This window comes from Onychostoma macrolepis, chromosome 20 (assembly GCF_012432095.1).
Source record: "Onychostoma macrolepis isolate SWU-2019 chromosome 20, ASM1243209v1, whole genome shotgun sequence".
NCBI classification, from domain to species: Eukaryota; Metazoa; Chordata; class Actinopteri; order Cypriniformes; family Cyprinidae; genus Onychostoma; species Onychostoma macrolepis.
In genome coordinates, this window is record NC_081174.1 from 4243311 (window position 1) to 4261885 (window position 18575).

At 39.8% G+C, this 18575-nt stretch overlaps 1 protein-coding gene across 1 annotated transcript in view; it reads left to right on the plus strand.

Moving 5' to 3' along the window:
• The window catches only part of tab2 (TGF-beta activated kinase 1 (MAP3K7) binding protein 2), a 34867-nt gene extending 16632 nt beyond the window's left edge, over positions 1 to 18235 (plus strand). The window contains 8 exon segments of the mRNA XM_058755126.1: positions 4250 to 4418; positions 6852 to 7590; positions 7593 to 8399; positions 12287 to 12447; positions 14007 to 14100; positions 15178 to 15276; positions 16371 to 16457; positions 16529 to 18235. Coding sequence (XP_058611109.1) covers positions 4317 to 4418; positions 6852 to 7590; positions 7593 to 8399; positions 12287 to 12447; positions 14007 to 14100; positions 15178 to 15276; positions 16371 to 16457; positions 16529 to 16665 — 2226 coding nt within the window. The 5' untranslated portion in view covers positions 4250 to 4316 and the 3' untranslated portion in view covers positions 16666 to 18235.
• Positions 18236 to 18575: the final 340 nt, after the last annotated feature.

Here is an 18575-nt window from a genome sequence, read left to right on the forward strand (position 1 = left end):
AATTGTATTTCCATACTTTATTAACAATCAATGTATCATTTCTAAATTGTTATTTACAAAAAAGTTATTTAGGAGTTGTCAGTGGTTCATAAAATCATTTAGAAAGTGTTAGTAAATGATTAATTAAATATTTATATTTTTTATAAATCTTATAGACGCATGATAATAGTTGCTCAGTGTGTTGTTGAATGCTTTATTAACACATATTCCAGCTGTAATTCATGATTAAGTCAGGTAGTTATAAAACACTTAGTAGTTGCCAGCCATCTGTTTTTGAGGACTATTTATACCGTATAAAGCATTTAGAAAGCAGATTTAAAGACTCATCATCTCCCAGACACAACACAGAGGGATTCAGAACACAGACATTTATTTCAAAATACAAAAAATGAAACCATACAACTGTACACTTGATAAAAAATGAAAAATAAACCTCTGCAATTTCATAGAAAAAAATATAGAATAAAAATTCAAGTGTACAGTTTCATTTTTTGTATTTTGAAATACATTTCTGAGTTCTGTATCCCTCTGTTGTGTCTGGGAGATAACTGAGCCTTTAAATCTGCTCTGTAATAGATATGCCTAATAAATAAAGAACAAGGCATTTATAGCTGTATTTATAAACTGCTTACTAATGACTATTAATGCTGGGACAATGCTTTGTAAAAGATGAACTGACTATTTACTAATGCTTACCTAATGATTCCCAGCGTGCAGCTATTATAGTGTTACACACACTCTAATGAACGATTCCACTCAATACTTCCATTCAAAACTCTTTCAAATGAAATCCTTCACAGCTGTGAAATGAAATGTCTCTTCTGAAAACTGGAGGGAAACGGCTTAATGCCAGCGCAGCGCAGCGCAGCGACGCTAAATCTTCACGCGGCGCTCAGAATCAGCCCATGCGCGTTCACACTCAGTTTGGCAGGAGCTGTTGGGGGAGTGAATGGCCTTTTTTCTAAAAACAAAACAAAACCTTTTTTTAGTAGCTTTGAGCAGTAATCATGCTGCATTTGCGTTACGTCCTGACGATGTGGAGTTCAGACTGCAGGTATCTGACAGGAGAGGGCGATATTTCAGCACAGACACTCAGACCACTGTCTGCTTGTTTCAGTGCTGCCTAAAGCGGGCTTCGTTCAGACCCCTCGTGAACACATCCCCTTAAACCTCTTGCTCTTTGCAGTTTTAACAACATCGTGATTTTAAGGAACTCTGTGTAACTGTAATCATGTATTTGCTAGCCTTGCAGGAGAGTTTGGCAGGTTTTATTTAGACTTTACTTGCAGAAGTTCGCTGAAACAACTGGTGGAGGTCCAAAGCGAGCCGTTCTGTAGTTTCAGTGTCACTTGCGTGCTTCACAGGTGCAAAACTGGCTTTGCTTGTTCCACTAACTTTGTTTTTAAGTGAAGGTTTGTCATTCCAGTGCATTTGGATGTTGCCCCGTTACCACTACTCTGTGAAAGATCTTTTGTAATCCATTATATGTGTTGGAACATTTTTCCTGAGGTTACTATTAATTGTATAAAGCTAAAATTATTACAGCCCAGTCTTGAAATGGCCATAATTATGTGCTGAAAGCTTTATGTTGATGTATTAGGAAAATACTCAGAAATGTGCCATTATAATTTTCATTGAGCAGTAGTCTACACAATAATGCAAGACAGTTTGATTTCAGTCTTGTGGGTTTTTTAGTATTAACATTAGGCTAATAAATATATGAAGTGCACCGAGTATAACTGGTGTGCTGATGACGGAGATGTTTGAAGTGTTCCTCTGATTGCATTAGATGCTCGTCCCATGTGTTGTATAATGAGCGAGTGTCGCGCTGGCAGCGTCGATGCAGCATCGTGTTAGACAACTTCTTCTTGCTGTGCAAAATATTGACTTTTACTGTCTATTAAAATGTTGGAAATTATGTGAAGATGAAAATAGTGTAATTGGTGCACATTGCATTCCCAAATTCACATGAATCTCAAACCACACGCAGAGATAGTTTGCTGCACTTAGTGTGAACTGAACCGCTCTGAGAAGCTAAAAAAACACTTTTTTTCGATATCAATTTTATGAAATCAGTTTTAACAAGATTACATTCTCAAAAAAACTTTGGTTTTATTTTTTCAGCTTGTTGACATTTATACAGACTCAAAGCCTCATCTCCTGAGCCACTGCACAAAGGAACAAAATATATCCAACACAATAAATCAGTGCAAATAATTTTAATAAAGTTCAAATAGTTTTAGGCTACATTTACACTAGTGCATGTTAATTTTAAAACGCATAGCTCAGACAGAATCATCATTTCTATTCATTTATTCTAGGTTGTTAAAGACTTCAAGAAATTGAAAATCTTTATCCACTTTCATAAGTGGGTGTTTTATTTTCTTTCACCATATGTTTTATTGTTATTAAATTCTGGTGTAGTATGTCTAATTATTTGAATGCATAAAAACTTAGTTTATTCAAATTTATTCTTAAAATAGCCTTATGAAATGTTTTATTTTTCATCAGAAATTCTGTGTTCTGGTTTTCAAATGAAGGCATAAAACATTAATATCATTTATCTTTAAATTATTGAAAATCAAAGTTTATTTATTTATTTTGGCAAACAAAGGGGGTTTACTATAAAAATTAAAACATGGAAGAAATGTTGCGTGATCATTACTTAAAAAAAATAAAGTTTTAATAATTTTAATAGCAGCCTAGTAGTAGCAGTATGTATATTCTGCTGAACAATATTAATATATTTCTGCCGCAGTGTCTTCCAAGTTAAACCAAACTTTTATTTTGACGGGTTGCCGTTAATACCTTTACAGTTCTGTGTGTATATGATATGACGCTAGTTTTACTGAAATCAAACGGTCAAATGCTCATGAAGTGACTCTCAGAGCAGTTCTGGAGGTGTTGTTCATGTGTTTAAGTCCTCATTTAGTGAGACGGCAGACGCTGCTCTCACGCTTGCCCCGCCATACTGTGTCTGAATAATGAACTGTGTACCATTTTAAAACTTTTTTTTGTGAATATGCATTTGTGTATACAACTTTGAGTAGCCTAATTTTTAATTGTCAATTCGTGAGAAAGCACAAAGTCCCGTGAACAGCAATATAAATTAAAAACATGTTTAATGTACGTTAGGGCTGCACGATATTGGAAAAAACTCACATTGCGATATTTTGTATTTCTGCGATATATATTGCGATATGAAAAAAAAAAAAAAAAAACTCCAGATGACTTGAAAAGCTCTATTTGGAAAAAAAATATTGTAGTTGAGTAAATCAGCATAGAAAAATGAACAAATTACAAACATAGATAAATATAATAGAACAAAGATATAAAATAAATAAACAGTGCTTTATATTTTGAATGAGAGAGACCGCGATCTAACAAACTGCTCCATATAACAAAGCACTGTAAGCAATAACGATTAAAACATCTAATTGCCAGATTCCCAGTGTCCTACCTATAATTATTTTTTTCTGTACAAATACAAATCTTTAAAGCCAGTTTTCTAAGTTTCGCACTAGTGAGTTTCACACTCTGGAGCAGCAGAGCTCGCGGCAGTCCACCTGTCACTCAAGTGGCCACGCCCTTAATTATGCAGAACTTTAAGGCTTAATATAATTTAAACGGATGAGTTATAAAAAAAAATTCACCCCCCTCACAGTTGTCACGAAGGGCAAAATTAGCTATATAGACCAAAATAATTTTTTGTACCAGGCTGTAAACATGTTTTTTTCTGCTGTAAAGTTGGGCATTTTAACATGGGGAGTCTATGTGATTGACTCCCTTTTGGAGCCAGCCTCCAGCGGCCAGTCGATGAACTGCAGTTTTAGTCACTTCCGTGTTGGTTTCACTAGAGGCAGCGGGAGGTTGCCGCTTGGGCGCGACACGGCAAATCCGTGCGAGTAAATCCCTCATTCTTTTTATGACTTGCTGACACAAAGTTCAAAGGATTTGCAACGGTCGCTTTTTCGCGTGATGCGATAGCTGTCGCGAAAACGATCAGTATAAATATAACGGTCAGTATACTAAAAATCGCACATCCTGCGATGTGACTATCGCGGATGTGCATATCGCGATATCGATGCTGAAACGATATATCGTGCAGCCCTAATGTACGTTCTTAGAGACATATGTAATATGTAAAATGTGGCTGTTTTTAAGTAGAGTTGGTGGTAAGAGTTGGCAAACACATTAGTAGCTCTTGTTAATCCAACTTTTCTTTTCTCCTCTTCTCTCTTGATTGCAGAAGATGCTAAGATAGTGCGTGTGAGCGAGTGCTGTGGTCAAGTCCGTTCTGTTTTGGCAGTAGACGAATGGCACAGGGAAACCAGCAGATTGACAACCAGGTTCTGCACCACCTGCGGCAAAAGTTTCCAGAGGTTCCCGAGGACGTGGTGTCCGAGTGTGTCCTGCAGGTGAGGTACACACGCTGCACTTGGGAATTTGTTAAAGGGGTCATCGGATGCCCATTTTCCACAAGTTGATATGATTCTTTAGGGTCTTAATGAAAAGTCTATAACACACTTTGGTTTCTACCAAAATTTCTCAATGGTAGTGTAAAACAACACCCTTTTTACCCTGTCAAAATCAGCTCTGTTCACAGCGAGCCATTCTAGTCATGTTGCTTTAAATGCTAATGAGCTCTGCTGACCCGCCCCTCTCTTCTGTGGGATGAGGAGCCGTTCTCATGAGACTAAACTTCAGCCACAAAACTGGCTAACTAGCACATTATTAGGAAAAGGCGGTTTACAACGATTCATAAAAAAACCCTTATACTCACTTCTTCTGTAGATGAAGCTAGATCACGAATGATTCGCGCGAACATAGACGCATTTAGGTAGATCGGGATCGGCGCATGCCCTTCAAAACGAAAGTAACGTTAACACAAACTAAAATAACATGAATCTCAGCGAATACTCGCCTCAAATACATGAGAAATATATGTATAGAAAGCTTGAAATGTCTACTTTTGAAATGAAGTAAGTCACATCCAAACAAATATTCTCTGTTAAAGTAATCCGTATGAAACAACGTGATGTCCGGTTTTCCCGTCTAAACTCATTTTATCTGATGCGGTCACGCCACTCGCGCCGATCATGCTTTTCAGATTCAAACATCCACGTGAGGCATGCGCACATGTAAACGCCCACATCGCCTCCACGTAAATTCTTCTCAGCTCTTTTCAACGTAGTGATAATAATAATAGTAATAAATGTTTTTTGAGCAGCAAATATTAGAATGATTTCTGAAGGATCATGTGACTGGAGTAATGATGCTAAACAGTCAGCTTTGATTGTTCCTAATAAACTGTTTAACTGCACTCGCAAGTGAATCTCAAGTTAGCTAAATATATTCTTAATAAACTACAAACAAAAAATATATAAATGTATTTTGTCCTCAAATTCTTTCTTGTAACTCTTCCCTCTCAGTCACACACCTGACTAAATGGCTCATTAAGCGGGCCTTTGTCTTCTCCGGTGCGAGTCACAGCATTATCCAGGATAGCTCTCGCCCTCTCGCATAGACACTTTTTACTGAAAAATTTAAATCAATATATTGTTTTCTGTGAGCAAGTAAACAAGATGATTTTCACATCATTTTGAAGCAAAAACTCTAGACTACAAGATGCAGTTCTCAAAAGTCTTGTGAACAAATCTTCTTATTTCAGTGACTTCAGAATTTTACTGTACATAAATGCTGCTAACACATTATTGTAGCCCAGTTTGTGCTGAATACAGTGTTATTAGACTTCAGCCATTTATATGTTTATAAGCAACTGAAAAAGCACAAATGTCAGGGCATGTCAAAACTTCTCCAGGCCCCCAAAACATCCTCAGACCCCAGAGGGTTAAAATAGGGATTTTAAAAAACCACTGGGTGGATTTTTATCATTATCGAATGGATGTGTACACACACTTCCAACGCACATTTGTTCAAACAACTTGTAAAGTGAATTTTGCATCCGATGACCCCTTTAGAAATTCTATTCAGCTATTAAGTTAATTGATATCAAAAGTGACATACAGTTAGGTCCATATATATTTGGACACTGACACAATTTTCATAATTTCGGCTCTGTATGCCACCAGAATAGAATTAAAACAAAACAATCAAGATGAAATTGAAGTGCAGACTTTAAGCTTTTAATTCAAGGGCTTGAACAAAAATATTACATAAAATGCGTAGGAATTACAACCATTTTATACACAGTGTAAATGTAAAGTAATTCGACAAATAAATGTAATCATAGATAAAATATTCATTTTTTTATATTTTGTTGAGAATCCTTTGCAGGCAATGACTGCCTTAAGTCTGGAACTCATGGACATCACCAAATCTCTCTAGATGGATTTGTTTTGTTTTTGAAGCCTAACAATTGTCTGTTTCACTTGTATGGAGAGATTCCTGCATGATGTGGTTCACAGCAACAGCTTCCAAATGCAAATGGAACACTTAGAATCAACTCCAGGACTTTTACCTGCTTTATTTATGTAGAAATAATGAAGGAACAACCTGTCTGTCCATGAAACAGCATTTGAGTCCAATTGTCCAATTATGGACTTATGGTCCCTTGAAAAAGGGGGGAGGTACATATTAAAGAACTGTAATTCCTTATCCTTTCCTCCAATTTTGATGTGAATACCCTCAAATTAAAGCTCAGAGTGTGCACTTTAAGTCCATATTCATTATATAACTGTAACTTGAAAATATTTTGGTCGGCAGCTAAAATAAAAAATTGGGCCTGTGTCCAAATATATATGAACCTAACTGTATATAAAAGTGGTACAAACATACAGTATTTATCTCGATCTGAAGCTGACAGACTTATCTCTCTCTACTCTCCCCAGAATAAGAACAATTTTGCTGCGTGTTTTGAGTACCTGACCAAGGTGAGTCCTGGTTTCTTGTATAGCGAAGGCAGCCAGAGTTCGACAGATCTTCGCAATCACATGACCCAGCTCAACCTTGGCGTCTCTCAGAATACCCATGGTGCCGTGCAGCGAGATGTAGTGAGGATGAATGGCAGCAGGACTGTCACCCCCAGTGTGAGCGATGGGCCATTGACTGTGCCATCCTCCCTTTCCGAGTTCTACCAGCCCGAAACGCCGTCTGTGCCGACACACACGCCCACGAGCCTCGGCGCCTTCGCCACCATGGAGTCCACGCGTAAGCCACAGCCTCCTCAGCACCTGGGCCTTTACCAGGTCGGGGGCAAAGGTCACGGACCGCCTCCCACCCCACGCTTCAACCCAATTACGGTGACGCTTGCGCCCAACACCGGCCGCAACACGCCGACCTCCCTGCACATCCACGGAGGGCCTCAGTCGGGCCTGAACAGCCCGAACTCCATCTACATCCGGCCGTACGTGACTCAGCCGGGCTCCACGCGACAGGTGCAGGGCCGGGCTCAGTACAGCCCCACCTCGCAGCCCGCGCAGCAGATCTATCAGATCAGCCACCCCGCAGCCTCCCAGAGCTGGAGTGGTGGCCAGCATCAGACCTCGCACGTGTACATGCCCATCAGCTCGCCCACCAACACCCAGGCGCCCTCCATTCCCTCGGCTGTGGCCTCACAGGCCGCCTCCTCGCCTCGCCGTCCTCCAGCTCGTCCACCTTTAGCCAGTACAACATCCAGAACATCTCGACCGGGCCGCGGAAGAATCAGATCGAGATAAAGCTGGAGTCTCCGCAGAGGGTGTCCGGAGGTTCGACAGCGACGCTCCTGCGCTCTGGCTCTGCGCCGCGAGCCGTCTGTAGCTCCACGTCTTCGTCCTGTCCGGCGTCGTCTTCGCTGGCTGCGTCCGCGGGTCCCTCCACTCCCATCTCGATCGGCGGCGCCGGGCTGAGTCGCAGCCAGCCCACGGTGTACATCTCCCCGTCCCCGCCCGCTGCGGACGATTGTGCCCTCGTTCCCAACGCCCCTCGCTCGCAGCCCAAGTTCTACATCTCTGCGAATGCGTCGGCCGACGACGGAGGGGCGAGGAACCCGCCGACAGTCTATATCTCGGCCAATCCCGCACTGCAGGGCCCCGCAGGTCTGCGAGCTTTGGGGAGCCAGGTGAGCATGGGCCCTGCGTACATACACCACCACCCGCCCAAATCCCGGCCCTCTGTGGGAGCCGGAGGCACGGCCACATCTCCTCGCGTGGTGGTGACGCAGCCCAACACCAAATACACCTTCAAAATCACTGTCTCCCCCAACAAACCTCCGGCTGTGTCTCCTGGGGTGGTGTCGCCCACGTTCGAGCCGACTAACCTGCTCAGTCTGCCAGGGGATCACCATTATGCAGAACCGGAACCGCTGTACCAGTCCGACCCGCTCTCACCTCAACGAGACAAAAGCTCGGAGCCGCGCAGACTCAGCATGGGTGCAGACGACGCTGCTTACACGCAAGGTATGTTCATCAGTGAGGGCGAGCAGTTTCTCCAGCTCTGGTGCTTTGTTGATTGTGTTTTACAATGCCTTCTGTTCGGATTTAAAGGAGTAGTTCACTCCAGAATGAAAATTTCCTGATAATTTATTCACCCCCATGTCAAGATGTTAATGTCTGTCTTTCATCAGTCGCGAAGAAATTGAGGTTTCAGGAAATTGAGGAAAACATTCCAGGATTTTTCTCCATATAGTGGACTTCAATGGTGGCCAATGGGTTGAAGGTCCAAACTGCAGCTTCAAAGGGCACTAAACGATCCCAGCTGAGGAATAAGAGTCTTATCTAGCCAAACGATCACTAATTTTCCCCTCAAAAAATTACAATTTATTTGTTTTTAACCACAAATGCTCGTCTTGCACTAGCTTGACCTCATGTGTTACGTTGTCACGTTGGAAAGGTCATGCGTGACGTAGGCAGAAGTACTGACCCATTGTTTACAAAGCAAACGTGCAAAGTCAAACACCCTTTACAAAAAAAGGTAAAACAACGATGTCGGGTGATGAGATGGAGTTTTTCGCCCCAAACCCTACCGTTTTGACTTTTCCAATGTGATTTCGTAATGTGCATCACAGAGCTAGTGCAAGATGATCATTTGTGGTAAAGTACTTTTTTAGAAAATGAGTAATTGTTTGGCTGCATTAGACCCATATTCCTCGACTGGGATCCTGTAGAGCCCTGAAGCTGCAGTTTGGACCTTCAACCCATTGGCAACCTTTGGAGTCCACTATATGGAGAAAAATCCTGGAATGTTTTCCTCAAAAAACTTAATTTCTTTGTGACTGAAGAAAGAAAGACATGAACATCATGGACAATGTGGGAGCGAATAAACTATTGGGAAACTTTCATTCTGGAAGTGAACTAATCCTTTAATACATTATTTGATGATCCTTTTGTAGGGTATTTTTACATTTTAAGATTTATATTTAAGATTTCAAAACTAGAACTGTCCTCACCACCACCCTAGCTACTTCAGATATTTACCTTTGATTGATCAGACATTAAAGCTATATTTACCTTCGGTTGCTAGACATTAAAGGTAATAAATACCTAAAATAGACGCATGGTCCATCTGATCTGCTCATAGTGTTAATTAGAAAAAAAATGTAATTGTATTAAATTCTGGTACTGCAAATAATCTTTCTTCTGCTTTCACCTCTTTCTCTGTAGCCTATATTAGCCAATATTGAGACTAATGCCAGAGATGTTCACAACCACTTGTGTCCTGTATAGAAAGCATCCTACCTAGTGTGAGGCATGCTATATGTTTTATGTGTGTTGTAAAACCGAGAACCCAGACATGCTCAGAAAAACTGCAGTCGTAAACGGAGTGCTGTGTTGTTAACTTGCAGCTGGAGATGAAAGTCAAGCTCCTAATATGTGCGTGTGTGAGAAATGTAATGAACAGTGTTGTGTTTGCCTTATATAGCCCATATATAAGGCAAACACCTAAAGACCGTTTCACACTTAGCGCGATACGAAAAAGCGAGGCGAAGGAACGCTAGGTGGCGCCCACCAGCAATGCATTTCCCTCACACTGTAAAAAAAAAAATTTTGGAGTTTGCTCAACTTATTTTTGTGGGAGATTTCTCAAATTTTTGTTGCATAAACTTAGAACGACAAGTTGAGAAAACTCAAAAATATGCTGAAGCTGGTTGCCTTAATTTTAGTTGGCTCAACTTTTTTTTTTTTACAGTGCAGATATGTATCTCATATATGGATTTAATAAGGCTGCATGATAAATCGAAATCGCGATTAGACAGAAGCTGCGATTGTCATGTGTATCTCTCAGTGAAGCAGGGTTCTGTGATCAGTAGTAAATCTCCATCTGAAGGCCAGAGAAACTCCAAATACGCCCCGCAGAAGAAACCCAGGGGATGCCTATAGCGCCAGCTGAATAAACAGATTTAACTGCTTTCATTGATTCAACGTGACTAACACACAACTACCACAATATATAGTTTATCTGAGTTCTTATTATTAATTTTCATTATAATAAAGTATTTAATAATGCAATACCTTTATCACTGCTTAGAATACTATGAAATATGTTGCGTGCCTTATTCTGTGTAAGAAGCCACATCATCTCACAGAAGGATTTATTTCAAACAATGAAGTGAGTTTGGAGTAAAAACATGTTATTAAATGTGGTATTTTCACGTGCTTTCAGATGGAGCAGCATTTACTACACAGAGCAGTTCACTGAGAAGCTACGCAAACAGCTGTCATTATCGCGAACAATATGTTCGGTTTCATAATTGCGCAATAATATCGTCAGCGTTTTTTTTTGCGTAACCTGTCAGTGACCTCCGGCTCTGTGTAGTAAATGCTGCTCCATCTGAAAGCACCTGATGGAGATTTACTACTAATCACAGAACCGGCTTCACTGACGAGATGCGCATGACAAAATTAAGATGAATAAAGTTTGGTTTGTGGTTTTGGTTTAGATCTATGGAGTGAATGCGCTCTGACTCGTATAACACACTCGCACACGTGGAAGAAAACCGATTCTCCAGATCACATAATTAATAGAAAGCTAAACGGAAATCCTCACTTTTTCACGCTGCGAATGATCGTGCCTGGTGTGAATAGCCCCACAGGGATCTGTTGTTTTGATTCAAAAGTGTCATTGCACCGAATTTTCAGTGTGAAAAGGCCTTAACTTTAACAGTTGCCCAGTTACACTTCATTTTCATTTATTTCTTAAGCTCCTAGCAGACACTTCAGATGACATTTAGCTTCCAGTTTTCATATCGGTCTGTTGAATAACCGAGTTTAGAGTTGTTAGTCATATTTTTAGGCTCATAATTCCTGCGTGAGCAGAGAAACTCTGTGTTTACTACTTTAAAGACCCCTCAATGCTTATATATGTTCTGGCATCACTAGATCATTACACACTGTTGAAGCTGTTAACGGTCGGTGTGTGTGTGTGTGTGAATGTGTGTACAGTCCTCTTCTGATGAGATTAGTGTTATAGGGAGGTGGGGTAATGCAATCATTGCCAGAACTTCTAGGTCATTTTAGTAGTTTCTCTCTTTCTGGACTGCATGTGAATTTTACAGCGTATTTACCTCCTGTAAAACTAGCCCCAGGTAATAATAGTCCCATGCTAGTAAAAAAAGAGTCCGAGCGCTTTATTAGAAAGATTATATAATTATGAGGTTTGCGTGTTTCTGAACAAATTTATTTTCTGTTATGATTACATACTCGCTTATGTCAGTAGTGCTGCTGAAATGCAAACATGTTTAATATTTCCTGTGTAATTATTTAGCACCTAAATACATTTGCATTGCATACTTTGCTTATCAAATATGAGTGTATTGTTTATGCCATTTGGAATGCAGTATATATTGCGTCTCAGACGACTGAATGCTCGCTGAAGAGTCTTCATGCATGCGGATGTCCTTACAAAATACTTGTTTTATGAAAAATAGGTAAAAAGTTGTTTTGATTGTAAACAGATGGGACAGAACATCAGATATGTCAAAATAGATCAGTGCATTAGTGTGAATGCAGCCTGTAGTCGTTTGACACGTTTTCTTTGAAGTCAGAAATCCTGTTGGAAACCCACTCAGGAACTGCAAGTGGCTCATGGTAACCAGCATTGTTTTAATTTGTTACTGTAGGTACAGTAATGCAGCTAATGGCAAACAGTGATTTAGTGCTAGTTAATGTTATGGCAGCGCTAGCAGGTAAAAGCAGTCCTCCACAGTCCATCTCTCATTCACCACCTCATTATACAGGCCAGTCCGGTTCTGACCGGTGAATTCAAGTCCTGCCTAATGTTTCTGTCAAATATCTTGTTTACTTCACATCATGCAGGTTGTGAAATGGGTTCATTCTCTACTTTGCAGCGTTGCTGGTGCATCAGAGAGCACGCATGGAGCGACTGTGGCACGAGTTAGAGCAGAAGAAGAGAAAGCTGGAGAAGCTGAAAGAGGAAGTCAACGAGATGGAGAATGACCTCACGAGGAGACGGCTGCAGCGCTCCAACTCCGTCTGTCAGATACCATCTGTACGTTAATGCTTTTAGCAAAACATCTCTATATTAGTGCAGATTTGCTTGAGTTGGATTCTTTACAAAATTGGTGCAATTTGTGATTTTTATTTTATTTTTCTCTCTTCTCACGATATGCTTAAATCCATGTAAGTTGCCTCAGAGCATGTTTTTAACATCAAAAAACTAACACTAGCTTCTCCGTTCTTTTTATTCTATTTGTTTTCTTTTTATTATACAATTAACAAAAAGCAGAAAAGGCCTCTAACACTAGCTTGCTCTATTCTTTTTCTATTCTATCTGTTTTCTTTTTATTATATAATTAAATTAAAAAACTAGCTACGTGTACTGCGTTAAGCTAACTGAGACTTGTCATAGCACTTGCATATCTTTGCTCTTTTGTTGGTTTTGATTGCTTCTATTGTCCTCATTTGTAAGTCGCTTTGGATAAAAGCATCTGCTCAATGACTACATGTAAATGTTTTTTCTAGATGTCAGTAATCTTGAGCATACTGATGCATTTAGGGAGTATATCTGCCCCGCATTGATCAAGCCTCGAGAACACTGCTAAGAATTGACTTGAGTGTAAAAAAATTCTTGGCTCAAAGCTAAGCATAAAAGTTAGTTATCAAGCATCTCAGTCGTAATTTAAGCAAAGTGCAGGACTAAACCTTACGTGCCAGTCTTAGAGATGATTCACGACGCTTTGCTGTGCCACAAACGGGATTTTGGATGACATGCGCATGGACCAATCACTGAATAGATTTCCTTATGTAAGAATATTCTCAGATGAATTCACATGGAATGGTTCAATTCCTAACAGAGTTTACATTCAACACATCTGACAATAAAGAATTCTTAAGAGATGGCAAGGAAACGAAGCGTCATCACAACCTTCAATTTAGGGTGCCGATAGAGTTAGTCAGAGATATCACCTGTTGCTGATGCCTTTGACGATTGTTATTATTATTATTATCCGTCAGAAATATATGCGCCTATCTTGTCCAGCGCAGAGTCGCTTCAGACACTGCTGTCAGAGCCGCAGACGTGTGCGGTGTAAATAAGGGCAAGAGATGCATTCATCATACGCGTAACACTCGCGCTACACTGAAGTCATTGTTCTTTGGTAATGTAAATGTTCTTTGCTCGTTTTGAATAACTGAGGAAATGTAATCGTTTGATTAACTGCTCGTCGTCAAACATTTCGAGAGTATTCTTCCTCTCGTGAAGGATTCGCACACGTCGCATCACAAGCCCCTGCCGGCAGCTCCGAACCACCTGAGAGACCCCTCCAGCCGTCTTAAATAACCGGCCGCGTAAGAGGGATTCTCAGCTTTAAGACATTTGACAACTTGCTTTTATACTTAAGTTTGAAAGTAGAAGTAATCTTCATGAATTCTCAGCACTTAAGACTAAAATGGCAGTTTGAGACGCTTGATGAATACGGGCCCTGGTCTGTGTGTCTGACTTTTATGATGGACGTGATGCAAAGTAACAGACACATGGCAGACTGTTAAATATAGAACAACACAATTCACTTTTACACACTCGACATGTTTATCTATATTTATTTTCAGATTGAGGAGATGCAGCAATTGAGGTGTAAGAATAGGCTTCTACAGATCGATATTGATTGTTTAACCAAAGAGATTGACCTCCTTCAGACACGAGGTGAGTGTATAGAGAGCTTACGCTTGCTTTCTCTGGGTTTGTGTTTCCAGCACCGAGCTGCTTGTCTTGCGGCAGCTGTTCAGGACACATGTGGCATTACAGCTCAAACAAATGGGCTGCCAAAAGTTTTCCAAAATTAAAACAAACGGCAAATTATGCTTCGCTGATAAATGCCTGGACGGTCAGAGTAGTTTCAGTTTGAGTGCAGTCGCCTCTCGAGTCTTTAACGGCAGACACTGAGACTAATGTTTGTTTGTTTTTCATATGTAATATATCAAATATTATCAGTGTTGTGGAGTAAGTAGTTATATGTAATGCAATTATATAATTTAATTACAAAATAAATATAACTGAAAAAATGTGTAATTTACAGTTACTTATGAAATTTATAACGATTACAAAGGGGTTACATCTGAATATTTCCACACACAAACAGATTGACTTCTTTCATAAATTGCTCTAAAATATGAGACACCAACGTTTCAGGAGTTTAGCACACTTGCTTATTCCATAACGCTTTTATTTCTTATTTGAGTTCATGTGAAGGCTTCATTTTTTTAATGTTTTTTTCCCAAGGCATTGTTAGATGCCAGTGTTTCCTGATTCCTATGCAAGGATTTGACTGTATCGTAACTTAAAATCGTTTATGATTTTAAATCAGTATTTAACCTCAGAATGATCTCAAAGTAAAATGTGCTAAAGGCTGATGTTGTGGGGGCTTTAAAATGAAATGATTATAAGCTTATGATGGCTTCTGACAGTAATCAGTGTAAGGTTAACCCTGCCTGCTTTACATGTTTCAAAATCATTGAATTTGTTTAGACAAATTTAGAAATTTGCATTCAGAAAAGTAATCAAATGTAATCGGTCACATTACTTTAATAAAGTAATTGAAATAGCTACACTACTCAGAGAACCATTCTAAATGAAGCCGTTCATAAGAGTGTGTGTGAGGAAACTCACCAGTATTTATCAGTTATTAATTATGAAGAGCCCTTTCTTTCCCACACGTTTGTGACTTGCGAGCCTTTAAAATGCTAACAGCTCATCTGTTTTGACCGCTTGTTCTTCTTTTAGGACCAGACTTCAATCCCATTGCAATTCACAATTTTTATGACAACCTTGGATTCTTGGGTCCTGTACCTCCTAAACCTCCCAAAGGTCCTACGAAACCAGGTCAGTTTTAATCTTTCGATGCGATCTTGGCACATTGCTTCCTCTTTTCCATTTCATTTTCTGTCCCTGAAAGCTTCTGCTTTTTTCATGAAACAGCATTATTTAGGGCCCTATGATTTCTGCGATGCGGAAAACACGGACGTAATCGCGGAATCCAGTCATAAAAGCGTAATTTACAGTTTAATGCTGAATGTCAAGGAATTTGTCAAACTAAACAAATGAATCAAAAGTAGGTCATTACACTTGAATTAAATTATGGACTAGTATCTGTAATTATTAAGCTGCAACAGTACTATTTAAATATGAGTCCAGCATGTTGTGCGTGTCTCTGTGAATGAATGGCGCAGACTCATACTGAAGCGTCTGTCTTCTCACTAAATGAGATAATATATAAACCTATTCTCTAGAACACTTCATCAGCATTTTATCGTTTCATTTGAGTAAATCTAATGTCATCTCATATACACACAGAAATTTAAAGGTATTCACAGCAACCCGTCAAAATAAAAGTTTGGTTTCACTAAAGATATTGTGCCAGAAATATATTACTATTGTTCACTAGAATGCATGTAGCCTACTACTTCTACTGTCATTACTACTACTAAAATTATTCAAACTTTATATTTAAGGAATAATCACAACATTTCTTCCATGTTTTAACTTTAATAACAAAATCCCCTTTGTTTGTCAAAGAATACATTTGTTTTAAGAATACATTTGAATAAAGTAAGTTGGTTTTATGCATTAAAATAATTAGACATGCTGTAACAGAATTTGGTAAAAATAAAACAAATGGTGAGAAAACAACAAAACATTTTAGAGGTCCTTAAACGTAGTTTTTGTAAAACTTTTAATATATCGATGCGAAATTGTATGTTTCAGGATTTTAATTGATTAGACATACTTTTTGATGAATGTAATTTAATTTAACCATTAAAAAGGAGTCCAAAAAATTTATGCGAAAAACGGAATTAAAAATAACAATTTGGGAAAAAACAGAACGGATTTCATAGGGCCCTAGTTATTCGACTAGTACCTCTGCATTTGGTTGTGATGGTCAGTTTGTTCTTCTGTTGGGTCTGTGCGCTGGTCAGCAGTGGATCTCGACAGGAGAGGGCGCAGGATCAATGTCAGCTCCAAGCTGAAGAGAGACCCGTCTCTCCCTCCTGTCCCTCCCGCCGGTGGGTCTCTGCACTCTTCCCTCTCTCTCGCCCCGGCTCCGCTCTGACCGCCTCTCGTGTGTGTGTTTCAGAGGGCAGCCGCAGCGCCAGGCTCGTGTCGGAGCCCGAGGAGGACGACGGTGTCCAGTGGAGCTGCACCGCCTGCACCTTCCTCAACCACCCCGCCCTCAACCGCTGTGAAGAGTGTGAATTCCCCCGGCATTTCTGAGCCTCGCCTGCCCTCTCGGCCCAGTGTCATCGTGTGTGTGTGTGTGTGTGTCCTGTGATGTCCACTGAAGACTGGATGATGTTTACAGCTCTTTGTCTCTGTACAGTGTGTGTGTGTGTGTGTGTGTCGCGTGGGAGATCAAGGGAAATTTCCCCCGCTTGATCCGTGAAGAGGCTCGGTGTTGCCGGTGATATTAACACGTTTATTACATCCACACTCGGTTTACAGGTGTGGCTTTGGATGCCAGTGTGCCTTTTTTCATGGGAACCGATCGTGACTGCTATATCCATGCTGTTCCCAAAGGATCGTGGGCGGAATCTGCTAAACTCGCAGTTCTTTTGTTTGATCAATGAAATGCGAAAAAGGAAAAAAAAAAAAAAACATGCATGTTTTAGATGTACAGTTTACAGAGGAGTCTCCGCCACACAGAATTTACTGTACATAGTTTTAGAACGAGCTTTTCTTTCTCAAGAATTCACATGTATTTCCTGTAAGTATAGCTTTATAGACTTCATTTATTTCTGTGTTGTTGTTTTCGTTTGTTTCTCTCAGATGTGTATGGAGCTTTTGTGAGAACCTAAAGGGATGCTAAAACGGCGCAACCGCGAACGACAAAATAAAAAGCTCTGTCAAGCACTCTATTCAGCGTACGAGCTGCAGACGCAGCAAAACTGAACTGAAAAAGATCTAGATTTTATTAACAAGGTACTTGACCTCGGAGCAGTTCACAGGAAATCCACGAAGCCCTCAGATAACAAACGCTTTCCTATGTGACAACTGGAATGTAGGTTTACTATTAGAGGAACTGATACCTTTGTGCCACGAAAGGAATGTTTCTTTGCTATGCATTGATGAAGCTTTTTCCCATTATTTGCAGTAAGGTGGGTTTGTGTCAGCGGACGAGTGTTCACAAGGGCTTTAACACACAGAGTACTCGCCGCTGGCTTTCATGCTTCAGGTGTTGTAAATTGCCAAAGCACAGGAGTCGTCGCGTCGCGGAGTGCAGCGAAATATTTCACGATGTGCCCTCGGTCTTCATGTGGTTCTCTGTTACGGATCATGGTATGTGGCGATATGCACAGTGCCTTAACTTACAGATGTTACAGAATTTAAACTTTATTATTATTAAAATGTAATGAAGTTACAGTTTTGTGACTTTATTAGTTGATTAAAACAAACGTTTTGTCAACCATTCTTATGAGAGTGCTAATGCATAAATTGTGCATTGAAAAGCTGAATGAGATTGTTATTTATAAAACCAATAAATACACAATTTCCAAATGCTGGTTTCTGGTATCCAGGCTAAAAATAACTTGGCTGTGGAGAACGTTTATTCGCTCTGCTCTCTGTTTCCGAGATGAGGCTATTTTTGGCTCCAAAGACATTACTCTGTGCTAACGTTTGAGAAAACCAAAGAAATAATCAGATCTGTCTGTCATGTGTTTATGGATTTTAAAAGAAAAGGGGGAGAAAATCATTGTTTTTGATCTTAGCTGGGAAAACTGTCTTTGTAATAGATAAGTTATTTGTAAAAAAAATAAATAAAAAAATAATAAAAATAAAAATGAAACGAGAAATAATCAGTCTCCTTTGCTGGAGTTCTTCTATCTTTAGATTTTATTTAAAGAGGGTTGTTCTTCTGGCTCCAGGTTGAAATTAAACTGGAAAATATGGCACCTCCCATGGAAATACATCACACACGTCTTATCACTTCAATTTCAGATGATTCAAAGCTGTATCCCAATAACTGCATTAGGATGGGAAGTGTTTGCTCTCACGAACAATGAAAAAACAAATACAGGCCCTAAAGCAGGAACTCGGGCAACAACAGTGAATATACCTGTGATCACTGACAAAAACTAGTGAACCTGAGATCCAATACATGTGTGATTCACGGTGAATAAAGATGA